Genomic DNA, 24916 nt, shown 5'->3' with positions numbered 1-24916 from the left:
ATCCATATAAAAATAAATCATCCACATAAGAGCCTTAAAGGACCTAGTCCGCTAGGGATACAGGACCCAACAAGGTCCTCGTTTCGACAAAAAGTTTTCTTCAGGGGTCCCTGGGGGTCCTATAAAGGTGAGTACGTGGGAAACAATTGTGTGGTGAACCGGAAGTGAGACACTGCTTGCATTTGCATTTTGTCGAAATAAATTAATATCAATAGTGACGATGTTCCTAAATGGACTTTATTTGAAAGTGTCAAAGTTCCAAAGGTACACTGAAATCATCCACATAAAATAATTTCATCCACATAAAAATAAATCATCCACATAAGAGCCTTAAAGGATCTAGTCCGCTAGGGATACAGGACCCAACACGGTCCGCGTTTCGACAAAATGCAAATGCAAGCAGGTCCACCACTTCTTCCAGAGTCTGCTTTAGCTCCTCACACTGATTTCAGCTTGCAGGAAAGAGGAGGCGAAAAGATAAGCCTGGAACCTGGCCCCAATTTTTCTGTTCTCTATCTTCTAGCCTGTTCACCCCTCCCCTCGGTTCTATAGTTCCACTTTTATTTTGTCTATACAATAAAACCTTGGTTTGCAAGCATAATTCATTCCGAAAACATGTTTGTAATTCAAAACACTCGTATATCAAAGCAAATTTCCCCATAAGAAATAATGGAAACTCCACAACCCAAAAACTTTAATACACAATATTATATGTACTCGTATTTGCAAGACCTTGCTTGTTTAGAACAGTCACTACACTCCTGCAGTGCCAGAGAGAGAGAGAGAGAAGAATCATCGGCTCAGTTGTGATGATGTGATGTATGTATACTGTATGTACTTGTATTGCAAGACCTTGCTTGTATATCAAGTTAAAATTTAATAAAATGTTTTGCTTGTTTTGCAAAATACTTGCATACCAAGTTACTTGCAATCCAAGGTTTTATTGTAATTTATACTCTGTATATAATATATTAATGCTGTAATATGAGTTTTCAAAATTGCCATAAACTTAGTATTCAAATATAGTTATGGGTAACACATACTCAAAAGCCTAAACATTCATATGCTAGGTGAAAGAAAATATTATTGCATAATTTTCAACAAATTATTTTGTGCCAAAAAATAGCCTACATGCTAAAGACTGCTATGTCAAAGGCAGACATAGATATATAATTTATTCTTACCTCTTCATTCTCAATTTTGAGTGTGGCTAATCGTGACTGCAGCTGTTGATATCTAAGCATAAGTTCCGCTTGCACAGGCTGTTGGGCGCTGACCTGACAAACCTGGCAAAGGATCATAAAGTCAGGATTTGGTTCTGTCAGGAAACAGATTTCTCACGCCAAAAAAAAAATGCCATCCCAGCAGTTCCTCTAACAGGAAACACTGTGGAAATCACATTGACAATTATACAAGAAATAATCCATTATCTTGAACACTTAGTAACAGTGTTTCAAACAAACACATGGATGGAGCAACTAACATTCTTAATTGCAATACTATCCAAATGTAAATTAAAGGAATGATTTTTATTTTGCATGGCTATTTTCTAGCATAACAATTCGATAAGTGCATTCTTGAGAATCTGTTGTAATCAGCATAAGAAATGGTTCCTTTAAATTAGGAATCTTTCATATAACACAAAGGAATGGGAAAGGTAAGGGGGAAAAGGGCTATATTTAGTTTTAAACATGATAGTTAACTAGGGGCTCCTTTTACGAAGCCGCATTAGCAGTTTTAGCGCATGCAGCTTTTTAGCACACGCTAAACCTGCGCTACGCGGCTAGAACCAATACCAGCTCAATGCTGGGGTTAGCGTCTAGTGCGGCCGGCAGTTTAGCGCGCACTATTATGCCCGTTAAACCGCTAACGCAGCTTCGTAAAAGGAGCCCTAAGTTTGGGGCTGAATTGGGTATACTGATGGCTTGCAAATTTTTAGAAAGTTCTTTTCTACTGACCTCATCACCCAGGTGAGACTGAAACTCAAATTTCATTGGTGGACAAAAGGCAGTGGGATACATCTCCATAAATCTCTGCTTGTCATTTCTTGGCTCCAAGTTGTCAACAGCATTCTCAATGATATCCAGACCCTCGTGTCTGGAGGTTTCAAGGTTATATTCTGCAGACAGATATGTTCTTAGAGCTCTGTTCAGACTGGCATGATATCCTAGATCACAACACTAATGCAACAGAAAGGAACACAAAACAAAAATAAAAAATATTGGGAATACTACCTTGTTCCTGCTTCCAGATTTTTTTACAAATAGTGCCCAAATTAGGGCAAGCTGCTGAGATGTGCAAGCAAATTAATTGGCTAATGAGCTCTTAACCATCAATAATTGGGTACAAACAACCAATTGATGTTAACTGGCACTCATTAAAATTTATGCATACATCTGGTTGCAAACTATTCTATATGGCAGGGCACCTAATTCCCATAGCACATATCCCAAAAGGGGATGTGGTCATGGGTGTGTCAGGGGCATTTCCAAAACTTATGCACATAGGTACAGAATACAGGGTAAGCTTGCCTAACTTGATTGCAAGCATTTACATCAGGTTTCAGCAGGTGAAGTCTGACACCCAAAGTTGGACATGAGAATTGGCACATGCCTTTTAGAGAATAGTGCTTAGTGCTGTTTCTTTCCACTTTCGAGCAATATTTATAAAATTCTGCTACTGGAGACAGACATGGCGGAAGCCACTGCCTGCTCTGGGATGTAGCATGGAATGTTGCCACTATTTGGATTTTTATTAGGTACTTGTGACCTGGATTGGCCACAGTGGAAACAGGATACTGGGCTAGATGGACCACTGCTCTGATCCAGTATAGCTATTCTTATGCATTGTAATTGGATCTCATTACTGTGCTTGCACTTGTGCTGATGTATGTTCTTTGACAAGATATATTTGTGATTGTAAGGTTGTGTATTATTATTTATTTTGTTTGATTGTTAAATACCTAGAAGTATTAGTGACTGGTGGGATACAATTATTTTCAAATACATATATTCTATATCCCAAAACACAAAGGGGACAATTCTATAACGGGGCTCTTTGAGGAAGATACGCCAATGCCAAGTGCCACTTCAACAATGGCATCTGTTTACAATGATGCTATTATTGATAATAGCGTAAGTCAGTACTGATGCACCTAACATTAGACATGAACAACTATACCAAGTTAACAGCAGGCATAAGGTTCATGCCTATGTGTTTCATGGTATGTGCATAACTTATAGTATTTTATATGTTGTGTGCATAAGGCATAGACATGCCCATGCCCCAATCATGCTCTGCACACATGTACAACCCCTTGCAGTTTTGTCCTAATGCACTTAGATGGTTCACAGTTGCACAATTACTTTAGCATTAACATGCATTTGGTGCACATAACTGCATGTGTATAGTTAGAATTGCCCTTATAATCTTTATGTAAAATGAACAAAAAAAGGAATTGCTTTATCCAGTAGTAATTCAGTCACATCTGGTTTAATTCAGTCTCACATTTTTCGAATATTATGAAAACATTATGCTCACAAAAATAAAAGTAAAACATTTCTCCATGATATACTGTTCTCATTTGCATAAACATTTGGAATATAGTACATTAGTTATAAAACTGCATGCTAGAAGGAGAAATTTAAATTTATATTATCCCCAAGGCCATCAAATGTGTGGCTTATGCCCCCTTGCAGCAAATGCAGACAGAAAAAAGCTCTTTGGTAAATTTGCTTTCCCTAAAATGGCTGGTATAGCAGGAAAGTTAGCTAATATATCTCTGTCAAAGCTATTAACATAGAAAGCTGCTTAATTCTCATCCAATTCTGACACCAGGCCTTGAGGAAAGGACAACAGAAGTTGGGCTAAAGGCTAGCATTGAGGCAAATTCAATTTTCCTTCTTCAAGGACCTCCAAACTTACTTTATCAATGAATGTAACAGTGTTCCTGGGTGGGTTCAGGATTGGTCTAGCAGGCCTCAAGGAGTGAGAATTAAACAAATGTGTTTAAATTTCTCCATTCCTTTTCATCCTACTAGATCAATCCAGATGTGTGGGATATGCCCAAACTTTACCTAAACAGGGCAGGAGCAAGTCAAGGCAATTCTCAATACTTTTGACACACAAGAGGATGTTACCCTGGCCTGCACATCCAACTACTAGAACTTAGACGAAGTGACCTTCTTAAAATTGTTCTCTAGGGGAACAAACATACATTTACCCACTAGACGCATATGAAAGTTTTCAAGTTTCAAGTTTATTTAAAATTTGTTAATCTACCTATCAAATTTCTAAGTGGAGTACATATAAAATATAAATATAATAACAAAAAAAGAAGGGTATACCATAAAAAGACCAAACAGACATACTGAAACAAGAGGGAAAGGAGGATAGAACTACATCTATATGATGAGTGTCTAAATTATTCCAAAATTTAGATGGATTAATCCTTTTCCTAAACTTCTGAGTCTCATTCTATTTATGACTGGAATAGAATTTCTTTTTTTTCTCCAATATAATGAGAAATCAAGCATGTAATGATCTGACCTTAGATTTTCTTTCCATTTAGAGTTCCTAGCCAAATATTTGAATCTGTACCTTCTTTGAAAGAGATTCAGTTTAACTGGTGACCTTTAATATAAGTCTTATGTGGGGTTGGGCCAAGATAGTCAAGAGAGTTTAGAATTGTAAAAAAGTCAGACACTCTTATCTGATTGTTGATCTGGATGAAGATTAATATCTCCCAAGATCATGTTGTATTTAGATAGTAAGGAATTTTTGAGAATAAATTCTTGGAAATGATCTCTTGCTTGATTTCAATTATTTGATGGGGAGTAGACCAACATACAGGTTATGGAATCAGTTAAATCTGGATCCCTTAATTGATAGCTATTATCTCTAAATTAGTAGAACTGAAAGAATCAACCTCTGTTAAAATGAGATTTGTTTATAAATTATCGTTATCCCTCCTCCCCTTTTCCCAATCCTATTCAGCATATAGATTTTGTAATAGGACAAAGATCAGTTATAATAGGGTCATTGGATTTTATCAAGGTTTCAGTCAAGAATAAAATATCAGGTTGTTTGACCTCTAACCAGTCCTTTAACAGGAATGCCTTGTTTCCTACTGACCTGATATTCATATAATAGCAGTGAAGTTGGATATACTCAGGTGGCTTGACGTTGAACTAAAGGGATGTCTTTTAAATTTCAGTGAAATTTGTTATTAAAAATTTTTCCTACTTTTTTGTAATTTTGGAGGGGTCTTATCTGAGTTCTTATCTGAGTATCTTATCTGATAAATAATTTATCAGATAAGATAAATTATTGCAATTACCATCTAGAGAAGTGAGCATATTTGTGGCATCTGTTTCTATATGTTGATAATATAAAATAGAGAATTCTATACCTAACTTAAACCAATCTGTAAATAGGAGATATATAATAAATAGAACCCTAATGTTTGTCATTTTTAAGGAAAGATGAAAACTGATGTGGTACGGGCAGTTGCAAAGTTTGTAAAAAAAAGTGTCAATGCACTTTTGACACTGTCCACACCAGGCTCCATGGATGATGTCACTCTATAGAGTGGCTGAGATGAATACTGTAGGCTACATATAGTAGAAAGTTCTTCGACTGACGTGTACTGGGAGAGTACAGCTTACAGGGAGAACTTCTGCCTCAACAAGCCTGGAATCCGGACTACTTGTGTGTTTAGACTGCATCTTGGGTCCAGCGAACTGTCTGGAAACCTCAACTCCCACCAGACCTCGTGCACATAAATGGGGGAAGAAAGTGGCTCCAATCCTGGAAAACTGCCATGGAGCGCTCAAACCCACTGTGGACAAAGCTAGGATGAGAACTGCTCCTAAGGGAACGGTCCCTGAGCCCAAAACTGGTAGTGCAGGCTGTCCAAGTGGGTGCACTGCAAAACAGTTTGCCCCTTGACCTCAGTCTGCCTACAGCTAGAGATGTTCCAAGACTAGGATCCTCTGCCAAATCGAAAAGCCTCACAAATGGTCCCAAAAAACAGAATATAATTGAAAAATAAACACAAGCAGTAAAGACCATCTCCTAACATCTCGCTTGTAGACAGACAACTGAGGAATTGGAGGACAGTCCAGAAGGATGGGAGGCAGAGCAAAAGAATGCTAATGAGACTCTTGACAAGAATTCTCGTGAAAAAGGATTTGCTACCTACAGGTTCAGGAACAGAGTGTCTCTCACATTAGAAGTATGACTTTTGCTTAAATGAGGAAATTCCAAAACAAAAGTTGTCCCAAGAGTTAATACTCTGGGACATAATGCCAGGAATTCCTGGTATCCCTTTGGAGAAATTTTAGAAAGATCAGAAAAATCTACATTGTTGACCCAAAGTACAGATCATTCATATATCTGAAGATGTAATATATTGTTGCGGCCCATTTCTAATGCAAAAATTACAATCGAAGTGGTTCTAAAAAGCCAGTTAAATCAAAGCTAGCTTGGTTAATTCATTGTTTAATACCATCTATTTCTGAGCTCTTCAGAATGAAATAATGTGCCTTCACAATTGGGGGTGGACACTTAGGGGAAATTTTTAATACAGTACTTCCAAGCAGTAGTTCTTAACCTTATCCATAAGCACCACTAAAGGAGACTTAGAAAAATTCAAAAAAACACAAATTATTGCATCTAGATAGATTTTTCATATATTTCAACTTTCTATGCACAAAAGGATGATCTTTAACAATTACTTGGGACAGCTGATATATCTCTTCACATTTCCCTTTTACTTTAGATGTTAAGTTCTATAACTCCTGAGATTGTTCCATAACTTTGAGACAAAGCTAAAATAACTTCATGCTCTTTAACCAATAATTATTTAAAAGAAGAATTCAAATCACATAAAGACTCCCAAGGTTATAGAAACATGATGGCTGATAAAGGCCAAATGGCCCATCTAGTCTGCCCATCCACAATAACCATTATCTCTTTCTCTCTCTAAGAGATCCCATGTGCCTATCCCAGGCCCTTTTGAATTCAGACACAGTCTCTGACTCCACAATCTCTTCTGGGAGACTGTTCCATGCATCTACCACCCTTTCTGTAAAAAAGTATTTCCTTAGATTACTCCGAAGCCTAACACCTCTTAACTTCATCCTATGCCCTCTCATTGCAGAGTTTCCTTTCAAATTAAAGAGACTCGACTCATGCGCATTTACATTACATAGGTATTTAAACATCTCTATAATATCTCCCCTCTCCCGCCTTTCCTCCAAAGTATACACATTGAGATCTTTAAGTCTGTCCCCATACGCCTTATATGAAGACCACATACCATTTTAGTAGACTTCCTCTGGACCGACTCCATCCCTTTTATATCTTTTTGAAGGTGCGGCCTCCAGAATTGTACACAATATTCTAAATGAGGTCTCACCAAAGTTTTTTTACAGGGGCATCAATACCTCCTTTTTCCTACTAGCCATACCTCTCCCTATGCAACCTAGCTTTCTTCTAGCTTTCGCCATCACCTTTTCAACCTGTTTGGCCACCATAAGATCATCACATACAATCACACCCAAGTCCCGCTCTTCTGTCATGCACATAAGCTTTTCACTCCCTAATCTATACCGTTCCCTTGGGTTTTTGCAGACCAAATTCAAGACCTTACATTTCTTAGCATTAAATTTTAGCTGCCAAATTTCAGACCATTCTTCAAACTTCGCCAGGTCTTTCTTCATGTTATTCACACCATCCGGCATGCCAACTCTATTGCAGATTTTTGTATCATCCGCAAAGAGGCAAATCTTACCCGACAACCCTTCAGCAATATCATTTATAAAAATGTTAAAAAGAACAGGCCCAAGAACAGAACCTTGAGGCACACCACTGGTAACATCCCTTTCCTCAGAGTGATCTCTATTGATCACTATCCTCTGTCACCTTCCACTCAACCAGTTCTTGACCCAGCCCGTCACGTTGGGACCCATCCCAAGGGCACTCAGTTTATTTATTAGACGTCTGTATGGAACACTGTCAAAGGCTTTGCTAAAATCTAAATATACCACATCTAATGTACATCCTCTATCCAATTCTCTGGTCACCCAGTCAAAGAAATTGATCTGACAAGACCTATCTCTAGTGAATCCATGTTGCCTCCGGGCCTGTAATACACAGGATTCCAGAAACTTGACTATTCTCTGTTTTAAAAGTGTTTCCATTAATATGCTTACCACAGAAGTCAGACTTACCGGCCTGTAATTCCCTACTTCTTCCTTGCTTCCACTTTTGTGGAGAGGGCCAACATCTGCCCTTCGCCAGTCCTCCGGTACCACTCCTGACTTTAGAGACTCGTTGAAAAGGTGTCAGCGGAGCTACCAGAACTTCCCTAAGTTCCTTCAGCACCCTAGGATGTACATAATCCGGCCCCATTGCTTTTTCTACCTCCTCATGAACACAACCCTCTGAAATTCGATCATGGTCTATTACTCTTCCATCCCTATTCACGTTTGTCTTCTTCCGTGGTCCCATTCCCAGCGCTTCAGCCATGAACACAGAACAGAAATATCTGTTAAACAATTGGCCTTTTCTTTATCAGCTTCTGCATATTCCTCCCCTTCACCTTTGAGTCTCACAATGCCACTTTTGCACTTCTCCCCGTTTTACCTTGTCAGCTATTTTTTCTTCCATTTGCATCTTTGTTTTCCTGAGTACAAGACCAGCCTCTCTTAACTTTTCCAGATATTTTTGCCTTTCTTCCTCTTTCTGCAATCTTTTGTAGTTTATGAAAGCTAACCTCTTATTCCTTACCTTCTCAGCTACTTATTTTGAGAACCAAAGTGGCCTTCTTTTCCTCTTAGTTTTACTTACTTGCCTCACAAAAAGGTTTGTCGTCCTTACAATTGCTCCTTTCAGTTTTGCCCACCGCATTTCCACTCCTTCCAGACGTTCCCATCCAGACAATAATTCCTTGACGTAAACCCCCATCGGAACAAAGTATTTTTAAAGTCTAGAACCTTTGCTTTTGAATGAGCCCTCTCTATACCCATCTTAATATTAAACCGTACCATTCAGTGATCATTGGATGCCAGATGATCAACCACTTTAACATCAGAAGCACTTTCCCCGTTTGTAAGCATTAAGTCCAGTATGACCCCATCCCATGTGGGTTCCATTACAAACTGCTAGAACAGTTCTCCTTGCAGAGAATCCAGAATCTCCATACTTCAAGAAGACCCTGCAATAGGGATATGGCCACAGGTCTCTCCAACTCCTTCATTACTTCTCTGGAAGGTTCCTGTACTCCTATTCAGGATAGAATTCTCTCTGATAGTAACCCTCCTGAGATAGACCACTCCAAATGTTTGGGAACTGCTCCCTCTCTAGTAGTAGAAACTGCTAGAGGCAGGCTCCCTAGCTGTGGCATCAAATACTGATTTGAGCCGGTGTTTTACTCTTACTGCCTCACTTTCAGGCTACAAGGGTGAGAGGTCTTATATTCAGGGCTTAACAATGCCTTTTCACCACTGCTGCTGGAACTTGCGAGCCCCAGCAGTGTAGAAGAAACGACAGCCGAGGAACTGGTCAATGCCCGGAACTTCTCCAGTGTCATCTGGCGGAGTAGTGGTGGTATCCCTGGCTTACTGGGAGCCATTCGGGATGTACCTTTCCACTTCCCCATACCAGCAGCCAGGAAACATGCCGTCAACATGCTGCGGAGAGGCAGAGCGTCTTACGGTGAGTCATAACATGACACCACCTTCTTCCAATTTTGTATTCTTTAACAATACATGTCTAAAAGTTCTTTCAAAATGAAACTTCCCAAATAGTGTAAAACAAATGCTAAAATTCAATAAGCATTACCTTGTTGACCAAATCATTTAACAAGCCCCATAGTTAAGCATATGGAAGCAAAGGGCCGGATTCCATAAAATCATCGCTCAGCAGTTGTTAATCAACCGCTAGGTGATCTTTATGGAATCCCACCCAGTGGCACCTAGGAGTGCTTAGGCATTGCTAGGCATCCTAGAGGTAGGCGCCGGTATATTAAGCGAGGTTTTACTTGACCTTATTTATCAGTGCCCAATTTGGATGCCAAAATCAACCATACCTATTCTTCAGATAGGTGTCATTAGGCATCGGAGTGCACCTTAACTTAGGTGTCACTAGATTTCCTAAAAGTTCCGTGTTGAACTCTTGTTAATTTAATTTTTGGGGGAGGACTGGCTGAAAACAGGCACCACACTAGCCAATTACTATACCAATTAAAAAAAAAAAGTTGTGTGAAAATTCCGAAATTAGGTATCCTTGATTAGAGCGCCTAGCAGTGCCTAATGTAGGTGTCCTATATAAAATCAGGCCCTAAGTAGCAATGATCATATAACGACTAGGAGATGTGTATATATGATAAATGTCAACTTTTGCTCACCAATGCATATACACATTTCACAAAGTACAATGCAACAGCAGTGTGTATTTTTTAAAAATTAAATTACATATTTACAATAATTCAGAGAGATATTATCTGAGAAGAAATATGATACAGGCAAAGTTCAAACAGCAAAGATATCAAGAACATAAAAACCTGGCATAAAGAATTTCATTTTCAATTAAATTTTCTTGGATTGGAAGAACTTTGACTTCAAATTAAAATAGAAAAACTAAGGTTCAGAAGTCAAAGTATTTGCATATGTTAGATTTATTAGAAGTAAACATAAAATAAGCACTTTAAGTTCAATACAAGTTTGTTATTCATCATCCTCTACATAAAAAATTAATACATAATGAGGGCAATAAATTCATGTCACAGAGAGCTTTCAAGTTCAAACTTGCAAGCTCAATTTCAAAAGAAAACCAGAATAAGGTTATTTGGTTTTTTGTCTGAAAATGCGGTCTGACAATATAAAGTAAGTGCAATTGTACCCATACACTTGGCAATTTTTTTGTAATTCTTTATTTAATATGGAAAGAACACTGCACACAAGTAAAGTTTCAGCAGGCAATAAATAGTCCAAATCACTTGGCAATTATTTTGAAACAAGTATAAAGCACAATCATAAAAACAGAAAGATAATAACAAAAATTACCCTGCAGGAACCAGTATTTCATACTCAAAAGTATGATAGAGTAAACACTTTCAACACTGAATGTGAAGATGTCCAAAAATGTAAGACAGGAACAGCATAGACCTAACTCAATCCAAAAAATGTAGGAAAAAGCCTCAGAAAGGGCCCTCCCACCTCACCAAAACGGCTCAAAGAGGTGGTCGAGCGTTCACCTCACTGGCAAAAAACCTTCATTATGTGATAAAGTCTTATGCTGTGCTGTAATGTGCCAATGAAAATTAAATAATAGAGGAATTATTCCTCTTATTTTCACTGATCATTACACCAACGGTGACCAGCGTTTCACAAATTCATGCTACCTCAGGGTGTATCCCGACCGATCAGGTTTCTTTCAGAACAGGACGCCAAACCGCCTCTTGCTCATACTCAAAAGTAATCACCTGCCTCAGATAAGAAGCACAGACACCAAACTTTTTGCCTATGGATGAAAATGTACACTGAGGATCATTCCCTGATGCAGTGAGCAAAACATGGCCCATGTTGGCTTTTGGTCCGAAGATTTATAACTCAAATAAATGTAATTTTACTTATGAAAAATAAGAATATTTTGTCTTGAATATGTTCATTTTGAGATTGTACAAATTTTCAGACATAAGATTTTGAAAAACATCTTTGAGCTTCTCTGCAATTGTGTTGAACCAATGATAAGGCTTGGCAAGCCATAAGTTGTTGGCTTATGTGAAACGAGTCGCCTCTGATGGTTCTTATTACAGTTGACTCATACATAAGTTTTGGTTTTGTAATATTTGGGGTTCTGGGATCTTTGGGTTACTACATTCTCTGGCAACAAAGTCCAGATTTTAATTACATGTTTACTGAAGAAATATTTTCTCTAGTTTGTCTTAATTTACTACTTAGTAGCTTCATTGCATGCCCCCCTAGTCCTTGTAATTTTGGAAAGAGTAAAGAGGTGATTCATGTCTACTTATTCCTCTCCACTCAGCATATTATAGACCTCTAGCATATCTCCATTTAGCCATTTCTTCTCCAAGATGAAGTGCCCTAGCCTCTCTAGCCTTTTGTCACATGGAAATCGCCTCATTCCTTTTATCATTTTTGTTGCTCTTCTCTGGACTATCAGCCACCCACCTAGCAGAATTCTTTAGAAACAAAGTCGCAATAGCCAGGAACCTCTTTGTTGGAACCTCTAACCATCTAGATGAGATCACACTCCCCCCCCCCCTCACACACACACAGAAAAAGAGTCCTGTACAGCAAACAGAACCTGGTCTGCCTTCTCCCCAAATACAATGGTCCGACCCAAACAAATTCTACAGAAATACTGCCATGCGACCTCAACCACTGTCCCCCCCATATCTGTTAAAAACCTCCAGCTCAAAATTCCATACAATCCATGCTCACAGAGGGCCAATTCCCACAAGATCTCAACAAAATCATCAACACCCCTATTTGAAAGACCCAAAGGGAGCAACAGATAAAGCTTCCAACTACAGACCTATAGCCTCAATACCTCTATACATCAAGCTTATGGAAGATCTAGTGCAGGGGTGTCAAAGTCCCTCCTCGAGGGCCACAATCCAGTCAGATTTTCAGGATTTCCCTAATGAATATGTATGAGATCTATTAGCATACAATGAAAGCAGTGCATACAAATAGATCACATGCATATTTATTGGGGAAATCCTGATAACCCAACTGGATTGCGGCCCTTGAGGAGGGACTTTGACACCCCTGGTCTAGTGGCAAAACATCTCACTGACTACTTAGAATCCCAGAACATACTACACCCTTGACAATCAGGCATCAGGACCAATTACAGCACAGAAATATTACTAGGCTCTCTCCTGGACATAGCCCAACACCTGAGCAAAGGCAAAAATAAATGCTAATTACATTACATTACATTGGTGATTTCTATTCCACCATTACCTTGCAGTTCAAGGCAGATTACACAAGAACTGTTATGATATTAGGAAGTACATAAGGAAAAGTGTGAACATTTTCTAATTTGCTAAGGAGTGGGTAGTATTGTAAGTGGAGTTTGGGACATGTCTGGTTGTGTTATATTGGTTTTGTGTATTTTTTGAAGAGTAGGGCTTTTGTTTCTTTCTTGAAGGTTTTGTAGTCTGTGGTCGAAATCAGCAGATTGGTGAGTTGTCTGTCCAGTTTCGCTGCTAATCATACAACTAGATCTCACCACAGCATTTGATCTGGTTGATCACAACATACTATTATAAATATTGTAAACAATAGGAATCACAGGCAGAGTTCACACATGGTTCCAAGGATTCCTACAATCCAGGAACTACAGGGTAAAAACAAACAAAGAAAAATCAGAATCCTGGTACAACCCCTGTGGCGTACCTCAAGGATCCCCAATGCTCTTCAATCTCTACATAGCCTCACTCGGAACCTGTTTGAAACAGCTAAACATAACATCATACAGCTACGCAGATGATATCACCATCCTCCTTCTCTTCAACCAACAACCCCCACCACAATAGACTCGCTACACAAAACATTAGAAACAATAACAGAATGGATGAAAGACCACAAACTAAAGCTAAACCCAGACAAAACAAAAATCCTACTTCTCGAAAACACCAAAGCCCCAACCATAACAAACCTGGAAATAAACGCCATCTCATACCCCTTATAACCCTACCTAAAACTACTAGGGGTGATGCCAGACAGAGGCTGTACCATGCAACTACAAATCAATAAAACAGTCCAGAAAGCCTAAGACATAGCTGAAAATACTTCAATAGAATATAATTCAGACTCCTGGTCTAGACTGTAATATTAGGACTCCTAGAACAGGGGTGTCAAAGTCGGGCCGCAATCCAGTTGGGTTTTCAGAATTTCCCCAATGAATATGCATGAGATCTATTTGCATGCACTGCATTCATTGCATGCTAATAGATCTCATGCATATTCATTGGGGAAATCCTGAAAACACAGCTAGATTGTGGCACTCGAGGACCGACTTTGACACCTGTGTCCTAGAGTATGGCATGCACTTCTGCAACTGTTTTGTAAACAGCCAGTTTGCCCTTCTAAGATGCCTCACTCTTACCTCCAATATTACATCAGCAAGTCCCCTTATCCTGCACAGTCTCCAGGCTATGGAGATATATATTTCCCATTATGAGTTCACACCTCTGTCTTAGGTTGCATAGTCACTATTGATGGGCGGGAAGACCCAATATACTACCTCTTACCCGTCTTAGAGGAAATGAATGGTGTATAAGGGATGCAGGAAGCTCTCTCAGGAGGTTTAGGCTTAAAGGTACCAAGCTACCATGAACTGGATATGAGGGTATGGGAAGAGACCATATACTATGAAATAGAACTTGTCAGAATAGCTAAATTAGAAACAAATTAGCAAGTGTCAGAAATAGATACTGGAAAACCATGTATAAATATCTTAAAAGGTAGAGGGAACATTGTGGGACATGTGTTGTAAAGAGATATGCATGTGTTTCATTTTGCAGCATAGGAAAATCATAACAGTACACAGCACAATTTGTATAATAATTAAGATAATGATAGGATGAATTAAAATATTAAAGACATGATCCACAATAGGTGAATGCCCAAATAAAAGTTCCCAAACTGAGATGTGAGAATCTCGTAGCAAATTTTTAACAGTTTGTGCAATCTGTTAATTTTCAAAAGTGACGGTATTATTCACTTCTTTGGAAGTTGTCTTACATTGTTCAATGTAGGTATGGAGTTCTGTGAAAAGTCTTGTTCCCCATGCCAAGAGGAAGTGGATGCACAGCATATGAAATAATGTCTGGAACGTCCATTAGTTACCAGAAGTGTGGAACAGATTGTCCCATTAATGGTGATGGAGGACAGAGGTGAATGACTACACTAGGTGTTCAGTAAATACCCTGTTTCCCCTATGATAAGGCAGGGCCATCAAATAAGACAGCCCCCCCTTTTTAGAATAAAATGTAAAATAAGGCACCCCCCCGCAAATAAGCCACCCACCGATACCTGCGCTTACCCGAATCGGGTGGTACGGTGGGTGACTCCGTGTGGTCCCTCCATCTACCGTATTTGCCTCCATGGCTGCGTGCCGCGCCTCGTCATGAAGTGAAGAGGAAGAAGTGACAGGACTGCAGCGCGCGCACGTGACTCCGCGCAAGGAAAAACAGACAGCTTCCCTCATCCCTCCCTAACGGAGACTGCAGGAGTTTGTTCATGGCCAGAACATCCAAAAGTGAGACACGCAGACAGGTTTCTTTTGCTGTGAGCAATACCACTTACTGTATATAAAGCCTGTTTAAAATGCATACGGTATATAAACAATGGTTTCACATTGTCAAGTCCCCTCTGATGCTGCACTACAGAATAATCTCTTTACTGTGTTTCCCTGATGGAGAACATTGGGGACATTAAATGGTACAATATATGGTATTATGGATAAAGCTGGCCATACACGGTACGATTTTTCGGCCGACCGATTCTTCAGCCGTCAAATAAGACAGCCCCCCCTTTTTAGAAAAAAATGTAAATAAGGCATCCCCCCGAAAATAAGCCCTAGAGCATATTTTGGCCTTCCAAAAAAAATAAGACAGTGTCTTACCATCGGGGAAACAGGGTAGCTTGAACTGTACAGCAAAGCGTTCTTAGGAAGGTGGCTGTCATGTAACCGGGGATCCAGCAATAAGAACCATTTTGTGGAAAGAACAGGTGAAAACAAAAGTGTCCAGCTCTGAGGTAATACAACATGTGTGAGGAAGTAGAGGAGAGTTTTGTAGTAGAGAATGACACGGGGAAAAATTCTGTCCCCGTCAACGTCCCGTCCCTGGACCACGATCCTCTGCACCGCCCAGTCCCCGCTGGTCCTTTCACCACCCCGTCCCCGTCTCTGCCGTCCCCTTCACCCCCCCGTCACCGTCCCTGCTGTCTCTTTCACCGCACCGGCCCCGGCTTCAGCGTCTTCTCCTCTCCATTCCCCCACCCCCCAGCACTCTTCACGCGATCCAGCAGCTCCCTCCCGCTGGCCAGCCGAGCATTTCCCTCCCTCCCTCCTTTTCCCTTATCTTTTCTTCTTGAAACTGGCAAGTTCTATAAGGCTACGAGCTGTATTACAGCCGGAGCCTTGAAGACGCGTCGGGTTGCCTGCTTGAAAAGTCTCCTCCGATCCAACCGGAAACAGGAAGTTGCGTCAGAGGAGACTTTTTCCAGCAGGCAACGCGACGTGACTTCAAGGTTCCGGCTGTAATACAGCTCGTAGCCTTATAGAAATCGCCAGTTTCAAGAAGAAAAGGTAAGGGAAAAGGAGGGAGGGAGATGCATGGATGGCCGGCGGGAGAGAGTGGGCTGCCGGATCAAACGCTCGTTCGCTGCGCGTTCACTACTTGTTCACCGCCCCGTGCTACCATTCACCGCTCCACGGGGTGGTGAATGGCCTTGTCCCCGAACTCGCAGTGACCTTTTTTATTGGTCACCGTTTTGGCAGGTAACAGCCACCGTGTCATTCTCTATTTTGTAGTCAGGGCGCAGGAGGATGAATTAGTGCAGCAGGAGCTGTCTGCCTCTCTAAACTGATGAGGTTCACACTTAAATGAAATGGTGTCTACACATACAGGGAGGGATCCATCAGCTTGAAAGGAGTCCAGGTATCAGCCAGTGGCAGTACCCCAGTGAGGTGATCCAAAGAGGAGACAGATAGAGCTAGAGAGAGACCATGTTGCCTGTAGTGTGGCAACACATGACAATATTAATGCATTTAAACTGGTATATGTGTGGCAAGAGAAGGATAATATCCAGGTACTTAATAGGACTGAGGAAGTTCGACCATGTGATACCTTACTACCGACAGTTGCATTGGCTACCGATCGAGGCACGCGTAAAGTTTAAGTTCGCCTGTTTCTGCTTTAAAGCACCATATGGCCTAGCCCCCAATTACATACCTGACCTTTTTTCCTTCTTAGCCAACAGACACAAGAGAAGCACACACCTGCTCTTCATTTCCCCCCCCAGTTAGAGGATGTAAGCTCAAAAGACACCACCAATACCTTCTCTCCAACCAAGCATCACTATGGGGTAAAGATCTACTCACGCCTTCCACTTATGGGGAATTTAGGACACGCCTAAAAACACATCTGTTCCTGACGTATCTAAACAACTGACCCATACAATTCTTTTTCTTCAACATCGGTTACCTTGAACTGTTAACTCGATCTTTCTCCTCTGTTAAGTTCATTCAACCTGTACCATCTTTTAATCTTTGTACCATCTTTTAATCTTTGTAAACCGCATAGAATTTCACGGTCCTGTGGTATATAAGCTGTTATTATTATTATTATATCTTTTTGTGTGCTGCAGGCAACTATTATAGAGCTCAAGGGAGACCATAACTATATACAGATTGTATTTAAAAAAAATTATGTCAGAAATGTTTGCATTACTGACCATATCTGGTAAGCACCATGAAATAAATTACTGTAGGCTTAATATATAACTCATAACTAAGCTATTTAGGATATGTGAACTTTAGCTTAAAAGAACATTGCGCAATGTGGCTAGTGAAAGGGAGGGAAAGAGCTCTAGAAATGGTCAATGTGTTATGTTTCCTGGGGCACTCTATAAACTAAAACAAATATAGAAACTATATGACACAAACAAGACAATAAAAACAAAGTTCTAGTAGGCATTAAACTTTTCTTCCATCTATCAGGGATTCAGGGCTGAACTTAATCTGCAAATAAACACATCATTATATCAAAAGAACATAAACACATTGGGTATCCACTTCTTATGTGCACACATGAGTAAAGTAAATTTATATACAACACACGGCATAACAATCACATAATCAAAAAAGGCACAATAAAAATGGTCTGTGATAGCCAAGTCTAGATTCCAAATGGCTGCTTGAACTTCTGAAAGAAAACAAAAAAAACTTAAGTCAATTGGTTCCGGGGGGGGGGGGGGGCTGCTGAGTCCGCGGGAAATGGCAGCCTGATCTCAGAGCTCCTGCACCTCATGCTGATTATATAACCACTCTAACCTAATCGAGTTCTAATTAAGTGCTGTAAACTTTGTAAGCATTACTATAGCTTTATAGATCCATTATTGCTCATAATTGATGACGATGGCTGACAAAAAAGTGAGTAAGAGGCACAAACCCGAACCGGCCTCGCCCTCGAAGGTGCCGCTACCCACTGCAGATGGCGATATCAATCGCGAGATTCTGGCGGAACTTCGAGAAGTGAAGGAATTGGTGTCCGACACGAAGACTAGCACTGACGAGATTAACGAGAAATTAATCAACTTAACGGCTGAATTCACACTCTTACAGACGAGGGTCACCATGCTTGAAGGCAAGATGGATGCCACTACGACTAACGTGGTGGAGCTGCGGAAGCAGACCACCCGCATTTCCTTATTGGAAGAAGAATTGGAGGAAAGCAATAATAGATCCCGAAGATTATTGGTGATCCTGAAGCTGCTAGACCTCACTTTTCACAGAGAGTTTGAAATTGAAAGGGCTCAAGTGCCTTCCTTTCGAAATACTAATGATCAATATCCCTGACCCGTCATCTTCAAATTGCTGAGATGCCAACACAAGGGCGCCACCATCTTGTTCGTCCCTGATCTCAGCAAGACAACAGCTCATTGCCGCAAGCAACTACTGTCTTACAGACCCTAGCTGAAACAGCTTAACACCAAGTTTGGCTTACTCTACCTGGCTAGAATGAGAGTGACTTTAAACAATCAAACTACAGATTCCATTGACCCAGAGGAGCTTGTTACATTCATTGATCAAAGATCACCAGCCCCCATCAATCAGGTTTGATTCTACGGTGGGTCAGGTATATACCCTGTCACTCTGTGCTGCCTTCACTTGTGTCACTGATTTTTGTATATGTCAGCTTCACATGTTGAATATCATATTGCATGGTTCTGTATTGCTATACCATATAACCTTACATTTTGAAGAGTGGTTTTCTGTTCACTGAATTTTGTTGTTATATCATAGGTGCTCTTTGTGTCTGTTTGCTGTTCTAGCCTTCTTAGCTGCACTCGCATAGGTACTAGTGTGCATTTATCCAGGCATTTTCGTTTTTCACAGTGTGTAACGAGTTCTTTCTTGACATGCTCTGTAATTACTTCATTGAAAATTTGGAACTAGTTCTTACTGACGGTATATATGAGGTATAATAACACAATTGAACTTTTATACTGGCTCAACTATCATGTTTTACAATTGGAAAATAATTTATGCTCCAACGTCTCTTAAAATAATCACTCCAACCACCAGACCCTACTGGGCTTTTACCTGAACATCAGATCAATGAGGAATAAATCCACTCTGATTAAAGATTGGTTGACCGAAACTAACCCCGACTTTGTCCTTCTCACAGAAACCTGGTTGCTATCAGACAAAGACATCATCATTAAAGACTGTCTACCACCACAATTCAAGATACTCTCCCTAGCCAGAACATGTGGAAGAGGAGGAGGACTAGCAATAATCTTCCAAGACCACCTCAATGCTTCTATTCTCAACACAACCTCTTCGCCCAATTCTGAAATTCTAACCATCACCCTAGCTTCTAAATCCCTCCCCTCCTCACTAACCATCACATTATTCTACATACCCCCCCAAAAATGGTCCACGACCAAAGATGACTTCGCTGAATCACTACTTACCAATTCTCTAACAAGCCCATACAATCTACTTTGCGGGGATATCAACATACACCTCGAGCAAACTGACCAGCCTGAAATCTCGGATTTCTGGTCATTGCTCTCCCAACTAGGCTTTGACAAACACCCCCCTATCAAAACCCACCAAAGAGGACACCAGTTAGACCTGGTCACACTATCCTCCAAGGAACAGGCCAATCCCAATTTTTATTGGAAACAAGGCAGCTGGTCAGACTCCCTTTGGTCTGACCACCGCCTATGTACCTTCACCATTGGATGCCAACTCAAACCCACCAAAAGCGGCAAAACAAGAACCATCAAAACACACTCCTCCAGAGGAAAAATTGACCCAACGGAATTCTGGCCCATTTTGAAATCAACACCAATCCAATAGAAGGTACGGAACAAATCATGACATCCTGGATACAAGATAGTACCAACATACTAAACGAGATTGCCCCCACAAAAACACGTAGAATAAGAACCCCAAACCAAGAGGGCTGGTTCGACCCAGAACTACTGCTATGCAAGAAAGACCTCAGAAAAGCCGAAAGATTATGGCAAAAAACTGGATCCCCAGAACACAGATTGGCCTGGAGAAAAAAATTAAAAAAATACAAAACCCTCACTGTTGAAAAAAGAAAAAACTTCTACTCCCACAAAATCGGTAATACCAATAGCAGGAACCTCTTCAGACTGGTCAACGATCTCTACAACACAAAAACCTGCACAAACTTACAAGAAGAATCCACCTTAACCGCCAACACCCTTGCCGACTTCTTCAACACCAAGATCCAAAAATTAAGAACATTATTACCCGCCAGTCCCAACCCCCTCGAGCTCTTCCCCATCCTCACAGACTTGGATTCATCATACCCAGACCCAGGAACCAGAGCCGACCTCAGCTGGAAACAATTTGCATTAACCGACTGGCAAACCTTCAATACTTACTACAACAAGTATACACACTCCCATTGCCACCTGGACACATGCCCTCCAAATATCATGAAAACCGCCCCCCCCCCCCCACTTTAAAGCAAAAATGATGACATGGGTCAATCACCTACTATCCACAGGAAACTTCCCGTCTGAGCAAGGCCATATAATGATCACCCCAATTCTAAAAAACGCGAAAGAACCACCTAACTCCCCATCTAACTATAGACCGGTCGCCAGCATCCCCCTATTTACCAAAATAGCGGAAGGGATGGTAAAGGCGGAACTTTCTGAATACCTCGAAAAATTCAACATTCTATGTGACAACCAAGCAGGCTTCCACGTGGACCATAGCACTGAAACCATCATAGCCTCCCTTCTCGACCACCTCCACACGCTCTTCAGTCAAGGCTCAAGTGCCCTGATCATACAACTCGACCTGAGCAGCGCTTTTGACCTGGTCGACCACACCATTCTCCTTGAATGCCTAGCTCACATTGGCATCTCAGACCAGGTCCTTAACTGGTTTCAGGGTTTCCTACAAAACAGATCATATAAGGTATTCATGAATAACTCTTTCTCTTACTGCTGGGACAACACCTGTGGGGTCCCGCAGGGCTCCCCCCTCTCCCCCATCCTATTCAACGTATACCTAGCCTCCCTAGGTAAACTCTTACACAACCTAAATCTCAAATTCTTTATTTATGCAGACGATATCACAATAGCCATCCCACTAACCAACTTTTCACAAGAACTACTTGAACACACTTCAAACATTCTCAACCAGATAGAACTCTGGATGCTTTCATTCAGACTGAAATTAAACCCCGATAAATCAAAATTCTTCTTAGCCTCCCCCAAAGATAAAATCAAGGAAACCACAATTCAACTTCCCCCTCGATCCGACCATAAAAATTCTGGGAGTCACGCTGGACAAAAACCTATCCCTAGAAACCCATAACGACATCATCGCCAGGAAAAGCTTCTCGGCACTCTGGAAACTTCGCACCATAAAAAAATACTTCAATGACACTGCATTCCGCCTACTCGTACAATCCTTCATCCTCAGCACTCTCGACTACTGCAACATCATCTTCCTTAACGCTACTGGAGTCGGTGCAAAGAATGGCCACCCGGATGGTCTCGGGACTCAAGGATCTACCATACGAAAAACGGCTTGACAAATTACAGCTATACTCGCTCGAGGAGCGCAGAGAGAGGGGAGACATGATTGAGACGTTCAAGTATCTTACGGGCCGCATCGAGGCGGAGGAAGATATCTTCTTTTTCAAGGGTCCCACGACAACAAGAGGGCATCCGTTGAAAATCAGGGGCGGGAAACTACGAGGTGACACCAGGAAATTCTTTTTCACTGAAAGAGTGGTTGATCGTTGGAATAGTCTTCCACTACAGGTGATTGAGGCCAGCAGCGTGCCTGATTTTAAGGCCAAATGGGATCGGCACATGGGATCTATTCACAGGGCAAAGGTAGGGGAGGGACATTAAGGTGGGCAGACTAGATGGGCCGTAGGCCCTTATCTGCCGTCTATTTCTATGTTTCTATGTTTCTATACAAAGAAAACTACCAGGAGATTAAAAATAATTCAAAATACCGCAGTGCGCCTCATTTTTGGCCTAAAGAAATGGGAACATGTCACTCCATTCTATCACCAACTGCACTGGCTGCCAGTAGAATCTAGAGTTCTCTTTAAATTTGCATGCTTTTGTTACAAATCGGTTAACGGTTCTTCCCCAAGTTACATAAATACCCACTTCAACCTTTACTGCAACAAAAGGACACCACGCAGAATTCAACTGTTCGCCTTCCCCTCGCCAAAACACTGCCTTCTCAGAAGATCCCTCGAAAGTACTTTCGCATTCCAAGCAGCCAAGTTGAACCCATGGCTGGCCCAGATGATACTCGAGGCCCCTAATTACCTTGCCTTCAGAAAACTACTAAAAACTTACCTATTCAACAATCACAACCCCTATTTAATCCCTTCACCTCACATAACCCCGGCCCCACCCCCAACCCCTTCCTCCCACACCTGATTCCCCCTTGACCCGCTCTCCTCTTCCCTTGTCTAGTCCGATCTAATCCACAATCTTCAGTTAAACTGTTATACATCTTCCTTTCATTGCAGACTACTGTAAATTGTGGTAACTTCATTGCTGACTGTTGTAAATTGTAAATTGTTGTAATTTACTGTAAATCTACAGGTAATTTGTTTGTAAATCTGCTTGTAACAGGTTGTAAATAAGCTTGTCAATGCAGATCATTTGTTAATTGTTGTAAACCGCCTAGAACTCGATGGGTATGGCGGTATATAAGAATAAAATTATTATTATTATTAAATAATAAGATCAAGCTGAGGAAAACTCTACAGCAGAGGTGCCCAACGCGTCGATCGCGATCGACAGGTCGCTCGCTCAGGCGACCCCAGTCGATCGCAGAACGGGTTCCCTTCTTCCCTTCTCTTTTTTCCCCTCCTGACTGGCCCGCTCCTGAATTCTGCTGCTGCCTCCGCTGCTCAACATTTAAAAAAAAACACAAAAAAAGGCTTGGAGAACTTATGCTTCGGGGGCTAACATGTGCTTGTACCGGCTTCCCTCTGAAACCGGAAGTTATGTCCGGGGAGGGGGAGGGGGTAAGAAGGGAAGCCGGCACGCACATGTTAGAGCCCTGTTCGCGGGCTAAAGCGGGAGACAGGTCAGTGAAGCTTGCGATTTGCTCTTCTTGCTGCCAAGTCCTGCCTACTTTCTGTTTCCTCAAAGGCAGGACCCGGCAGCATTTTTCCCAAAATGTCGATCTTGGGCCGATCAGCCTTCCTCTTCCAGACCTCAATTGTGCCGTCGGAGAGGAAGTTCTGGCCAGCGGAACTTCCTCTCCGACGGCAAAATTGACGTCGGGGAGAGGAATGCTGGTGGGCCCGAAGCAAGGAGAGCTTGGCCGGCGGCGGGCGGCTTTGGGGGCCTGTTATCCGATGGCAGCGGCAGAAGCAGTGGCTTGTGGGTGGGCAGGGAGGGAGAAAGAGGGCAGGCAGGGAGACAGAAGGAAAGAAGAGAAACAGAAAAAAAGAATGGGGGCATGAAGAGAGAAAGAAAGAGAGGGCAAGGAGAGAAGAAGAAAACGTTGGGGGGAGGGGGAATGAGGTCAGGAGGAGAGGAAGCATAAAGGCTAAAAGAAGGGAAGAAAGATTGGATGCACAGTCAGAAGAAGAAAGTGCAACCAGAGACTCATGAAATCACCAGACAAGGTAGGAAAAATGATTTTATTTTAAATTTAGTGATCAAAATGTGTCTGAATTTATATCTGCTCTCTATATTTTATAATATGGTCCCCTTTTACTAAACCGCTATAGAGGTTTTTAGCGCAGGGAGCCTATGAGCGTGGAGCGCAGCACTGGGCATTCAGCGCTGCTCCCTGCGCTAAAAACTGCTATCGTGGTTTAGTAAAAAGGGAGGGGGTGGGTATTTGTCTATTTTTGTATGGTTGTTACTGAGGTGACAGTGCATAGAGTCATCTCCTTTGACCTCTTTGAAAAAACCTCAGAATAGGAATGATAATTAACAATTGTATGCGTACAGTGTGCGTTGTGTTTTTTTTTTTTAATTTTATTGTTGGTAGATCATTTTGACTTGGTCATTTTAAAAGTAGCTCGCAAGCCCAAAAAGTGTGGGCACCCCTGCTCTACAGTATCTTGAACAACACAACCTAGACATCATCATGATTCAAGAATCTCATTTAGATTTAGAAGCCTCAGGTAAAATTCATCTCAATTGGGCGCTACCTCCATACTTTTCTTTTGCAAATGACAAGAAAGGAGGGGTTCTTACTTTCATCAGGAAAAGAAACGATCTTACAGTAATATCTTCTTCTAATGATCTAAATAGCAGATGGGTCAGAGTGACACTCAACTGTGCTAGTCAGCAATTCTGCTTACTCAACATTTATGGACCTAATATAGACTCTCCAGACTTTTTCCATGCTATAAATGAATCCCTTATGGAAGAAGTGAACTCTCAGTTCATCCTAGGGGGAGACTTCAACCTGGTCTTGAATCCTGCCTTTGATAGAAGGTCAACTCATACCTACAAAAAACCTAAATCATGGTTTGCACTTCAGGATTTGATCAAAGATGCAGGGCTCATAGATATTTGGAGAAGTTCTCATTCTTCGGAAGCAGCATACACCTTCTTCTCCCATCCTACCTTTCCTACTCTCGTATTGATTTCTT

At 41.2% G+C, this 24916-nt stretch overlaps 1 protein-coding gene across 3 annotated transcripts in view; it reads right to left on the bottom strand.

Annotated features, from left to right (window-relative positions):
* Positions 1–24916, bottom strand: part of SRGAP1 (SLIT-ROBO Rho GTPase activating protein 1) — a 299333-nt gene that overhangs the window by 104101 nt on the left and 170316 nt on the right. For all 3 annotated transcript variants that reach the window (XM_033959332.1, XM_033959333.1, XM_033959334.1), the window contains exons 7-8: positions 1959–2180; positions 1185–1286 (exon numbers count right to left, since the gene is read on the bottom strand). In XM_033959332.1, coding sequence (XP_033815223.1) covers positions 1185–1286; positions 1959–2180 — 324 coding nt within the window. The remainder of the gene's footprint in view (positions 1–1184; positions 1287–1958; positions 2181–24916) is intronic.

Source organism: Geotrypetes seraphini, chromosome 9, assembly GCF_902459505.1.
Source record: "Geotrypetes seraphini chromosome 9, aGeoSer1.1, whole genome shotgun sequence".
Taxonomy (NCBI): domain Eukaryota; kingdom Metazoa; phylum Chordata; class Amphibia; order Gymnophiona; family Dermophiidae; genus Geotrypetes; species Geotrypetes seraphini.
Note: the sequence above shows the minus strand (reverse complement) of the source record. Positions and strands in the feature narration are given on the sequence as shown.